At 35.2% G+C, this 12,788-nt stretch overlaps 1 protein-coding gene across 1 annotated transcript in view; it reads left to right on the top strand.

The window, feature by feature from the left end:
• LOC107590180 (A disintegrin and metalloproteinase with thrombospondin motifs 9) overlaps positions 1-12,788 on the top strand; it is a 39,471-nt gene that overhangs the window by 20,893 nt on the left and 5,790 nt on the right. Inside the window, exons 22-28 of the mRNA XM_016278805.1 lie at positions 887-1,048; positions 2,784-2,903; positions 5,090-5,197; positions 5,305-5,472; positions 6,359-6,634; positions 7,821-7,982; positions 9,174-9,350. Of these exons, the coding sequence (XP_016134291.1) occupies positions 887-1,048; positions 2,784-2,903; positions 5,090-5,197; positions 5,305-5,472; positions 6,359-6,634; positions 7,821-7,982; positions 9,174-9,350 (1,173 nt within the window). The remainder of the gene's footprint in view (positions 1-886; positions 1,049-2,783; positions 2,904-5,089; positions 5,198-5,304; positions 5,473-6,358; positions 6,635-7,820; positions 7,983-9,173; positions 9,351-12,788) is intronic.

Genomic DNA, 12,788 nt, shown 5'->3' with positions numbered 1-12,788 from the left:
ACAGTTGTATCACAGACGCACTCGCTCGTCTCTCCCGCATTAACCCTATAACTGTCGGTGCAGCAAAATAAACAGCAATTTCACAATGATTATATTCTGTGTGCTACACTACATTCTTTATTATTAAAAAGAGTGATTAGAACAACGTCAGTCTACATTAATCGACACATTCTTAGGAAATAGTGGGTTCACAGCGAATTATCAGAACTACTTCAGTAAGACAGTAATATCGTGCTTTACCTGGAAACCTAAAGCTGCACTAGGTGTACATCACATATTAGCACAAAAACTTGATATTTTGAGCACTCAATTGAAAATGTACATGTAATGTATCAATCGTACTTACAGGTTGTGCTTCGGAGAGCTTGTTAGTCAAAATTAAAAAGATAGAAGAAGCCAACAAAGATAAAAGCCAAGATTAGAGAAGCAGTCCTTGGTAAAATGTCATGCCCACAACAAAAGGTTTGAATAGTATTTCTGTGGTATCCTTGAACACAGCGTCTTCTCAACATGATGTAAACACATTAACTAGCTGAAGTGTTTGTGGGCAGGTCAGACTCTGTTCATATTTCCCGGGCAGGTGGGGATTATGGAAATGTGTTACCCAGTGACGTATACCGGTAACAGGCAAAAGATTCGAAAATATGACGACTCGTTAAGGCGATTCAGAATCGACTCTCTCTTTTGAGAGACAATATATTTATTTATCATGCACTTTTTTGATTAACAACTTTGCAGATTGTTTTCATTTAAGGATAGCTACGTTATAAACTGCAAAAGAGATATTTTTCAAAAACCCATATGACCTGCTCTTTAAACCATTAGAGTAAAAATCTCGTCATCCACCATGACTTATTCTAATGCTACTTTGGAATTAATTTTGTAGTGTTTAGTGACATGTGGCAAGGGCTATAAGCACCGCCAGACTTGGTGTCGGTTTGGAGAGGAGCGTTTGGAAGACCGCTTCTGTGATTCCTCCAAACCAGAGTCAGTACAGGCCTGCCAACAGCAAGAATGTGCCTCCTGGCAGGTGGGACCCTGGGGACAGGTGAGAAACAAACAAACAAACAAAAAAAACAGTATTTAGGTGCATGACATGTTCAGGTATGTCAGGTATTACATGAGGCATATTTGATGCTTATGCCTGTGAAATGAAAATTCAAATGTATTGTGATAATGCAATGTAATTTCCAGGAGTCAGTGCAGTCATAGCTGGCAGATATTGTAAACAGATTATTACAGCTGCTGTGTGGGCGGAAAGCGGCCACAAAAATTGAACGAAGTTAGGGACCTGCCAAATAACAACATTTGGTACTTTTGTGTCGATGTGGAACACATCTGAAACAAACATAACTATGTTGTTTATAAGGTCTATGGATCCCTGAAAAGTATTAACGTGTTTCATTTACTTTTTTAAAAAGTTTTAAATATTGTTCACAGAAGTCCCACATTAGTTCATTGAAAAACTTGCTTCTCACTAGATGCTTTGCTGCATGTACTTAAATAAAATGCCATCAGAGCAAGTTTAAAGTTTTTCATCTTGTTTTTTTTTGTCAGCTATACATGGAAATTAATAATCAACATTCAATAGTGCAAAACACTGTGCTGCTTTAAAACATCTGTGTGAATGTGCCATTTTTTGAGCTTGTACTGCAAGATATTTGATATTATTGCAAAGGTGATAATAGATTTTTTCATTCTGATTTATATGATAACCACTGTTGAATACCAAAAAAGTAGTATATACACTACCATTCAAAAAGTATAGAGTTGGCAAGATTATTATTATTTTTTTTGAAAGAAGGCTGCATTTATTTGATAAAAAAAACTGTAATATTATGAAATTTCATTGCAATTTAAAATAACAGTTTTCTATTTTAATATATTTAAAAATGTAATTTGTTTCATAACTGTCAGCAATTTTCAGCAGCTATGTCACATGATCCTTCAGAAATCATTCTGATATGCTGATTTTGTGCTTAAGAAACATTTGATGATTATTATTAATGTTAAAAACAGATGCTTTTTTTTTTTTTTTTGGAGACTGTGGTAGTCTTTTTCAGAAGTCTTAGATGAAATATCAGTTCAAAAGAATTTAGTTGAAAATAAAAGAAAACAAAATCAAGTAATTTAAGAGTATTTAATATAATAGCGTCTTTTTTAGCAAATCATACCATTGAGCAGAATGTGATGTTAAAATCTTTTTTAAGCTTTTTGTTACAAAATCCATCTGAAATACTTTTTAAAACTTGCAGACACCGTGTGAATATCATCTATTCATGGATAATCTGTTTTCTATCCACTCGAGCAGTTTATGACTGTCTTCAGAAAATCAAATAGATTTTTTCCAGAGATCACCCAGAGGGGGGTCATATAATTTGTAGCATTTGTGTGGGCAAACTTTCTTTAAGTCCTAAAGTATGATAGAGATTAGACATCGCTCTTGCATAGATTAAACAATCCTGATAAATGCATGTTTGAGGTGCTTTACTGAAGCATATGTGATCTAGCTGCAAATGCTGCCACATAAGCTTGACCTTGTTGCAGTCAAGTCAACGATGAGGAAAAGAGATAAAGAAAAGCAGAAAGGTGGACAAATTACTGGCCCACGTCCCAGGTTGCCCATGCGGGTGCTTATCACATCAGTGCTGGATTGATGCAAGCAGTCCATAGTGGCAGTCTTAAATCTCAACTTATTCTCCTGGGTAATTCATAGGCATTACAATGTAACATTAAATGAGATACTGTCCCTAACTGACCTCCCTCTTTATTTGTGCGTGTAGTGTACCACCACATGTGGCCCGGGCTATCAGATGAGAGCTGTGAAGTGTGTGGTTGGCTCATACGGCTCTGTCATGGATGACTCTGAATGTAATGCAGCAACACGTCCAACAGACACTCAGGTAGGAGCATTGATCTCTAACATTCACACTGACTCTCATTCATTTTTCTCTTTCTCATTATTGAGTGCGAACTAAGAACGGTGTTAGTTTTTCATAATATAACTACCGAAAACCATAAAGGGGTGAACCAGTCTTCCTGGTTCAATTTGCTGTATGCTTGATGAAATGAAAGAGCAAGAAGCCAGGGAGTGGGTTAAAAGTTGCTTTTAATAGCTGAACCACAGCACAATTAAGAAACCTTGGAGATCATGCGTTACCGTTATTGCAAACACTGTTTTGCCTTGAAATGGACATGATTTGTGGCACTGATACATTAGAGGAATAGTTCATCCCAAAATGAAAATTCTGTCATCCTTTACAAATTTAGTTTTTTTTTTTCTGTTGAACATAAAATACATTTTAAAGAATGTTGGCAACCGAATAGTTGACGGTAGCGTAGCCATTGACTTCCATATAATTTTTTTTCCCATACTATGGAAGTAAGTGAATATTAGCAACTGTTATAGGTTTGTAACAACTTTAAGTGATTACAGAATTTTCATTTTTTGGGTGAACTATCCATTAAAATTATTCTTTTGCATTTTATACATTGTTATTCACTCAGTTTGTAAGATATAAGTAATTTTTTGAGGTGTTATATTAATGACTGTGCAGTAATTTGAAGAGAGGTGTTGTCTTTTAGGTATGTACAAAGTATTAATTTACTAAGTAGTTTTACACCATCCTGGAATGAGAAACTGGAAAAGAGAAAAAAAAGTGCGTGCAGGTACAGCCTGAAAGGCAGGAAGGAAGTTTCTCATCCAGCATATTTATCACCTGCACTCAATAAAGCCTTGTCTGAAGGAAAAGCATGGGTCTACACATACAAACACATGTTTCATCAGGCCATTAATAGGAAATGAACCTTAAAAGTGTTCCCAATGTTTTGAAATATCAGGGAATTTAAAAGGTATGTTTTTTAGGGCTGTCAAATATTTATTCAGATGATTCATTAATCTGAATCTGAATTTTTATTATTATAAACGACTGGAAAAAATAAAGAAATACGTTGGTCAAATAGTGTGGGAACCCTGTATGTGTGTGTGCACCATTAACTTGTGTGTTTGCATGTGTCGTTTTTTCAGTATGAACTGTTGTGATTATAACTTCCATGTCTATATAGTTCCACTGCAGATTTATATTTAATAGTCATTTAAGTTAATTTGCAGTCATCTGGATCTTGATTTTATTTACTTAACAATCTGCACATACCTGCAAAATTACATTTAGCCCGTTCCCCCTCCCCCAGTGTAATTGTGCTGCAGAGCTGGAGTGGCTGAACGCTACATTTCACAGAGTATTTTATGAACTTTCCTGAGGCATTGGTTTTATAGAGCTTCATTTTCACAAGGCTTTTAGGAGATGAAAGAAAGAGCCCTTTTTTCCCACCGTCAAGCCAACCAGGTTGATAAAAGCCTAAGAACATGTATACATAAGACATATACTGTAATATACACTATAAGAGACAGAGAGAGAAAATAATTTAATAAATAAGGGATATTTTACAGTCAGCCAGATTATCGCAAAATAAACCTAAGCAGGATGATCAGGACCCGGACGCGAAAGTGGAAGGATCTTGTATCACCCTGAAGGATTTTATTTTATGATAATACCAGGATGACTACATTATCCCACATATTACACAGCTACTTACCAAAGTAAAATTTTGATTTGAGTTGATATTATAAAGTTACATAAAACATAAACAGAAAGAACAAGCATAGCTCAGCAGTAAATCGATTGCTATGTAGAAAACTGGTAAATTATACTATACAGTCTTTATACTAAACTATTTGACCGCAGAACACTGTGCTTGACCAATCAGGGTCAGGTATTTCAGAGAGACATGTAAAATGATTGGCGAAGGCAGAAACCAAGGGGGAATAAGTGGAGGTAGGTGGGAGTGTGAGAGAGTCAGGAACCGAAAGGATGGATACGGCAGACAGAACGAGAAAGCAGGAGGCCCCCTGGTTTTAAATCCTCTATTTGCCGTAAGGCGCAGTGACCCAGAACAAGTGATTTCAGCCAGTCAAGCATAAATCAAGCACACTGGCTCCAGCCTTGAAGCCCTACCGGCCTCACCCCTAGAGTCACGGATCTTCATTACCGAAAATTGATTGTCCTTCCCCACTTCCTCCCTTCCACAGGACTGTGAACTCTCGCAGTGTCCTGTTACTCATCCTGTTGCCCCAGAGACCAAAGTGATGTCACATCCTGGTCATAAAACACAGTGGCGCTTTGGATCTTGGACACAGGTACGTTCTTGAATAATGTCATGTATATGAATTACTGTTAGTAGTTATTGTGCTAGACGATGTAATAGGTTCTGTAGATATTGTAAAATGGTTGTTCTTTACAATAGTGCAGCGCCACCTGTGGAAAGGGCACCCGGATGCGCTATGTAAGTTGCCGTGACCAGCAGGGTGGAGTAGCAGAGGAATCAGCCTGCTCCCATCTTCCAAAACCTCCTGCTAGTGAGGTTTGCTCCATAGTGGCATGCGGACAGTGGAAGGTCCTGGAATGGACTCCGGTAAATAAAACATACCTTTTATCTCAAATGTAATGTAATTTAATTTAATTTAATTTAATTTTTTAATTTAATTTTATTTAATTTTATTTTTTAGCTATTTTGTGAAAAGTTGAAAAATTAACCTGATGATTTTATCCAGCATAGTTTAAAATAGTTTTTGTATTTCAATGGAACAAGGAAAATCATTTGCAGAGAGAGTTCACATGGTCAAGATCACAAATGTATTTATTTCATCTGTGACCTAGAAATAGTGCATACCTTTTTTTTTTATATATTAAATATTTTGTTTATTTTCAAGTTTAAATTACATTTTGTGGTCTCAGACATTTGGACCCCACTGTATTTATTCAGTATATTTGTGCAATATTAACATACCACTGTGTTAGCCAACATTGTTTCAATACTGCAAGTATTTGCATTTTCGTTCACAGCTGTTCTGCAGCCTAATATCATAGTCCATTGACCTTGATCATTCTGCTCTCATTCTGGTGTTCAGAGCTCAGTTGTAATTGGAAACTGATGAGAGTTAATTTTTTGTGGCTCTTGTGTGCAGATGGGGTTCGGTGTGCATACTATTCACATTTGTACAGGAAGACAAGTATTAGTGTGGTGGGATTGCTTTAGCCAATGTTCTCCTGCTTTTTAGTTTTTAAATCAAGACTTTCAGATATCTGAAAAAGTCAAACACACTAAACTAAGGGGACTATTTTTCTTCTATTTTTAATATAAGTAATAGTTCATTCAAAAATACAAATCCTGACAGTTTTAAGGTTAAACTTAGGTGTGGTCGGTTACCATCTTAATATATGGTGTTATTGTTCAGTATAATGTGTTTTCTGTGCAATCATGTGTGTGTGTTTGTGTGTGTATCTGTCTGTATTTACAGTGCTCCGTATCCTGTGGTCAGGGTAAGACTACACGGCAAGTAGTGTGCATGAACATCAGTGATCAAGTTGTGGAAATGAGTGAGTGTGACCCAGATGATCAACCAGCAACAGAGCAGGAGTGTGCCATGCCCCAGTGTCCGTCTCGCTCCAGCGACCACGGGGGCTTTTCACCTAACACTGATTCTCGGAAAAAAACAGTTCCCGCCGGACGAACTGACCGTAACAGAGCTGGCAGACCCCAGTCACATCAATGGAGGACTGGACCATGGGGGGCGGTAAGTACCTCTAAAAATGATAATGTCTCTGCATGTCTCTGATATTTGATATATTCCACATACTAGTCCTGTTAGAGAACTTTTTGCAAACCCAGGAACAGAATGACAGCTAAGCTCACCAGTACATGAACTCTCTAAGAAGTCACCCAAGCAGCAGCATTTCCTCTTTCTGATAAATGCTCCTGTTTCCTTCATGATATCATTGCTTTAAATAGTCTTTAGAGTTCAAAGAACAGCTAAATATTGTGCAGTTTTTGGGAAGCTCTTCCTTTTTGTCTTGTAGGTATTTGTAGACCTTTCTAAAAGCGCTTCCTTTATAGCTATATATAATTTGCATCCTTCCAAGTGATAGTAATCATGAGCAATTGAATGATTCTGATTCCACTTATTAAGGATATAATTCATGATACTTTGAATATTACTATCCATTAGTCACATTAAATCTGTATGTATATATATATATATATATATATACACACACACAATATATACAATATATATATGCGGTATATATATATCATTCAAAAGTTTAGGTAATATTAGAATTTCTGAAGAATCGTGTGACTCTGAATTGTGAAGACTGCTAATAAAATAAATAAAATGTAATTATTTTTGTAATTTATATATTGTTATTTTAAATTGTAATAATATTTCACATTAATATAGTTTTCCTATTTTTCTGATTAAATAAATGCAGCCTTGGTATGCATAATAGACGTATTTCAAAACCATTTAAAAAATGTAAACGTTCACAGACTTTTAGTATATATGGTAATAAATTCAATGCAATGCTTTTTATTAATGTTTTTGTATTGTTTCTGCCATTCTCTATTTCTCTTATCACATTTAATTCAGCTTATTCAGAATTTAGCTAAAACATAATTTCTTTTGCCATACCATCAAGAGTCAAGCATTAATAAAACGAAATGTCATTCAGTTCCAACATTTTCTAAAAAAATAATAATTATGGAAATAGTCATAATCGATTCCAGTCATAATCGTTCTCATCAAAGGAGTCAGGGTTGGTCAGTGTTTATGTATTGATGTATATTTTCTGTCAAGGCTAATGGAATGTGAAATTGGTCTATTGAGAATGTGCTTGCTTGTGTTTGTGATTGTATGGAAGGCATGTGTGTGTGGCCCTTCTCTCATTATGCAGCTTCTGTTTCTCTTTCACACCTCTCAGTGTTCAAGTACCTGTGCCGGAGGATTCCAGAGGCGTGTAGTGGTGTGTCAGGATGAGAACGGCTACCCTGCCAACAGCTGTGATGAAAGCACTCAACCCACAGAGCAACGCTCCTGTGAGTCCGGCCCCTGCCCTCAATGGTTCTATGGCAGCTGGGGTGAGGTAAGATGCTCTCAATTCAATTGAATTGGTTTTATTTAAAGGGGTCATATGATGCTGCTAAAAAGAACATTATTTTGTGTACTTGAAATCACATAATATGACCCCTTTAATCAAATATATACTACTGTTGAAAGGTTTGAGGTCAGTAAGATTTGTTCCAAGAAATTAATATTTGAATATTTTATTTAGAAAGGACACATTTAAATGTTCAAAAGTGACAGTAAAGACATTTGTAATGTTAAAAAAATATTTATAAAATGGATAGTTCCGGTCCTTGATTCTGATTGGCTGAGCCACGTTCAAAGCTGTTGTAAATTACTCTACAAACATACACCTTTGTTTACGTTTGTCTGTTGCTTGGCAGGCACTTTGTTGCAACCACAACTGATTCTGAAGAACTATATTGTTTGGTGGAAGAATACTGTTTTTTTGCTCTGTTTTATTCTGCTTCACATCGTGCCTAACAACGCCGCTTAGCTGTTATAAACTCACTGTAAACCATGGCTTCTTGGGGCTTATTGCTTTATTATATTTCAAATGTGTTCTTTTGAACTTTCTATTCATCAAAAAATCCTGAAAAAATGTTTCCACAAAGATATTAAGCGGCACAGATCTTTTCAACATTGATAATAATAAGAAATGTCTTTTGAGCATCAAATCAGAATGATTATGAAGGATCATATGACATTGAAGACTGGAGTAATTTAACACAGAAATCAATTACATTTTAAAATTTTTATACTGTATAAAATAAAGAAAATAAATCAACCCCAAACGTTTGAATTGGTGTATGCATGTATGTATATGCTATCCATTAGCTAAGACATTTTTTTTTATTACATTACACGATTTCCATTTTAATCATGCATTAACATTTTTATTCACATTTACAACTGGTTTGTAAAATCAGTTTCTTGCATTAGGGTCAATATAGGATTTGTTTGCCATTCAGACAAAAATACAAAGTATATTTGAGTAGGATAGGCCGACATGTCTTGTTTTGTCTATTTGAACGAAGCTTTAGAAGTGTGCCTACTCAAGAGAAGACCGTGAGATTATAATATTTTGACATTATATATGTGGTCCAAGCCGTCTTTTGAAAATGTGCTCTCAGAAAAATTGTATCTGTTAATAAAGCCAGACTTTCACTCTTTCTTTTCTCTCACCAATACTCTGTTTCTGCCTCCCTAGTGTTCAAAATCCTGCGGAGGAGGGATAAAGACCCGGTTGGTCGCTTGTCAGCGGCCCAACGGGGAGCGCTTTAACGATCTGAGCTGTGAAATTCTTGACAAACCACCCGACCGAGAACAGTGCAATACTCAGTCCTGCTCTATTAACCCTCACTGGAGCACAGACCAATGGAGCTCGGTACGCTCGTAACTATTTTAACTTTTTCCCTTCATAAGTTCTCATTCTCACAACATGCAGATGTTTCTTTACGCTCAAGACATGAAGAACACAAACTGAAACTCAAATGGTTTGATCTTTGAGGAAGCAAATAGCTGCTTTTTAGCGAGTTTCGGTTGCACTTAAAGATCTACCAAACATGCAGTTAAATATTGTTTTAGAGGTTTATTTCCTGACTGAAAAAGTGAGCATCTCTTTGGTCGATGTGTTTAAGTTTGAATGCTGTTTTGCTTGCTTTTTTTCTCCATTTCATTTTCTATGTTAGGATTCTTTTGCCCAATGCAGCTGTACTTTGGATAAATACAAATCATTGTGATGCCCTTTGCTGTGGCTTGTGTTCAAAATACAGTACAGTTGTATATAGTATTTAGAATACATGGGCAGCAACGCGTGTATTGCTCCACTACAGAGCTAAAACATCTGACCACAGGCAGTTTACTTTATTATATTGAAACAATCTTTCTGTGGTTTTTCTATTGATCTTCATAATTCATTTCTCTTGATTTTTTTTTCAACCATACCTCACATGAACTCAGCTAGCCATTGACCTTTTTTAAATTGATGATGGTGCTTTATCAGTACAAGGGAGACTTTATGTGAAAATCTGTCTATAGTTGCTATATTTTTGTATATTTAAGGTAATTTACAGAAGTACATTTTAAGTAAATACTAAAAGTTGTGACCTAATCTGAAATCAAATGTAGTTTTGTGTCATTTTGTCTGTTGATTTGTTCTGCAATTCTAATATTTTTCTAGGTTATTTACAAAATCAGTAATATCTCTCTTTTTTTGTGTGTAGTAGTCAACAAAAAAACATGTTTAGTCTAGTGTAAAATTCCTCATTGCATTTCCCTCAGACCCAGGGAAGGCCCGTTTTTTTTCTTTCGTCTTTTTTTAAATATGCTTGTTGGCCAGTTGCTTGTGTCTACCTCAGTCGTAATGAAGAGCCCCACATACATCTTCCATCCACTTTATATGTGTGGATAGTGATAACAAATGCTAAGCTATCCTATAACATCCATAAGCAACCATTCATTGCTTAATTTGATCTCTAATCTCTCATGGATATAATAGTATATATTTCAAGAAACATACAGTGATGTAAAAAAGAAATGGCACAAATCATTATAAAAAAAATATGATTTATTAAATTATAATTTATTTGATCTATTAACATTGACGGAATGTCAATCCAATATCTGTCCTAAATACGACACTTTTCATGGGGGTGTACTTACTTTTTCACAGCACTGTATTTATACAAAAATTCTTTTTTTTCCAAAAACGTCATGGTGCTATAGTGTCTATGGTGCTATTCCCTTTCATGACATGGTCTGTTAATGTAACCAGACTGAAAATTAAGTGGTTTAAATCAAATGGCAGTATTGATGAAGGTGTGCATGAACATTTCTGTATATTATTGTATGTATTTGTATTTATTTCTGCTGCCATATGTTTGTCCATATTTGTTTGAACCTGTTGATGATGATGATGGTCAAATTAAACAACAAGCTTTTCTTTTTCTTTTTTTATTATTATTGATGTGGTTTGAAAAAGTAGGCACATTTTTGTAATTAATTAATAATACTAGTTGATTTGTGAATTAGTCATCTAGAAAAGAAAATGACTTTGAATGTTGAATGCCTTGTATTATTCTGAAGGTGTTCGGTTTTTAAAAAGATAGCATTTTATTTGCCGACTAAGCATATGTTCTCAAATCAAAGAAGGTACAAAATCACTGAGCTTAATATGTGTTGTTTCGTGAGTCAAACTTCCAATTCTGTATGACTTTTTTGTGTTATCCTGCTGCTTTTATTTCATTTCTCATCTGAGTACTCAACATCTTTTACCTGTTTTAATGATAAATGGGGGTCTTTTTTTTTGGTGCTCACTCACCTCAATACCTACAGAAGAAGTCTATTACCGCTGTCTATTTCCTTTTTGACGGCACAGGATATTAACCAGCCCTGATAGTGGTGATATAGTCACAGTCAACCGAGTGAGCAATGAGCATACATCAAAATAACAATGGCAAGGGCATGGGGGGCCAAGGATGGCCTTTGATGTGTGGGGGAAGGTCTTTACCGGCCTTCCCAGCTCATCTAATCAGAATGGACGCACTTCTCAGAAAGAGTTTTATTCTTATGGGAAGAATGAACGGCATGGCCCCACATAGCATGAAGGCCTCTGTGGTCTGGATATCTGTGTGCAGTTTGATACTTGGAAGTCCTCACGTTGGAATGTAGTGAGGCACATGGCCAAGTACGTTGCCATTCCTGGACTGATCATTTGTGGCAACAATTGAAAGGAAAAACAAGGCAATTTTGCATGGTCTAAAAAGCCATGATCAATGAACTGAAGGGTGGCATTACAGTTAAACTTATATGTTTTGATTGCATTCAGATGTCATGAATTGGAATATTTGTTTTGAACATGTTTTATTAGCATAACAAATATGCATGTTTTATTCATTTTTGACAAAAAAAATCCCATATACACTTTTTATTTTTCTATTGTCAATTTGATGGCATTTGGTTAAACAGTTTTGCTCTGGGAAGCAAACTCAAGCTTGTGCGTTTCAGGATTATGGGTGTTTTTTAGATGAAGGGAATTTTTAAGTAAATTACCCTGCATTGGAATCCTTTTGAGTGTGAAAAGTTGGTAATTTGTGCTCATTAAATCAGTGGTGCGTTCATTTAACAACAGTAAGGCAGCTTTCCACACCTTAACCGCGACTGAAATAAAGGCCTTGCCATTTGAAAACAAATTTAATTATATATGTTATGATTAACTAAATGATATGGCCACTTAATATTCAGACACATTATTGCTGAATGTAAAAACCATTTCAGATGTCAATAATTAAAATACCAGCCACATTAAGTGTTTTAGAGCTGATTACAGAAATTAGCACCAAGATACAATTGATTAAATGTATGCTTATTGATGTTTCATATCAACTAAAGAGACCTTCACACACTCACAAAACTAAGCATGCAACTTTTACACTTGTAACAGAATCCCTAAAAGAACATATATATTACACATTCTCACACATAAACACACACTGTAACATTCTGGGGCAGAGTAAGCAAGTGTATGATTTATTATGAATCAATATTTAGGGCTTTGAATGAATTATTAAAGTGGATCATTATAACAATGGTACATGGAGGTCTTGCCTTAAAGATAAAAGTGTATTTTATATCATTTTATGGAAAGTTTTTTTGTTGTTGTTATTTTGCTGCAACTGTCCATGTTGTCGGTATTTAATTTAGTATAATATGCAATCAGTTGAACCAACTGTATATATTTTGGTACTGTAAATATTTGTAAAAGCAAATATATATATATATATATATATATATATATATATATATATATATATATATATATATA

Source organism: Sinocyclocheilus grahami, unplaced genomic scaffold (assembly GCF_001515645.1).
Source record: "Sinocyclocheilus grahami isolate Dianchi unplaced genomic scaffold, SAMN03320097.WGS_v1.1 scaffold125.1, whole genome shotgun sequence".
NCBI lineage: Eukaryota > Metazoa > Chordata > Actinopteri > Cypriniformes > Cyprinidae > Sinocyclocheilus > Sinocyclocheilus grahami.
Note: the sequence above shows the minus strand (reverse complement) of the source record. Positions and strands in the feature narration are given on the sequence as shown.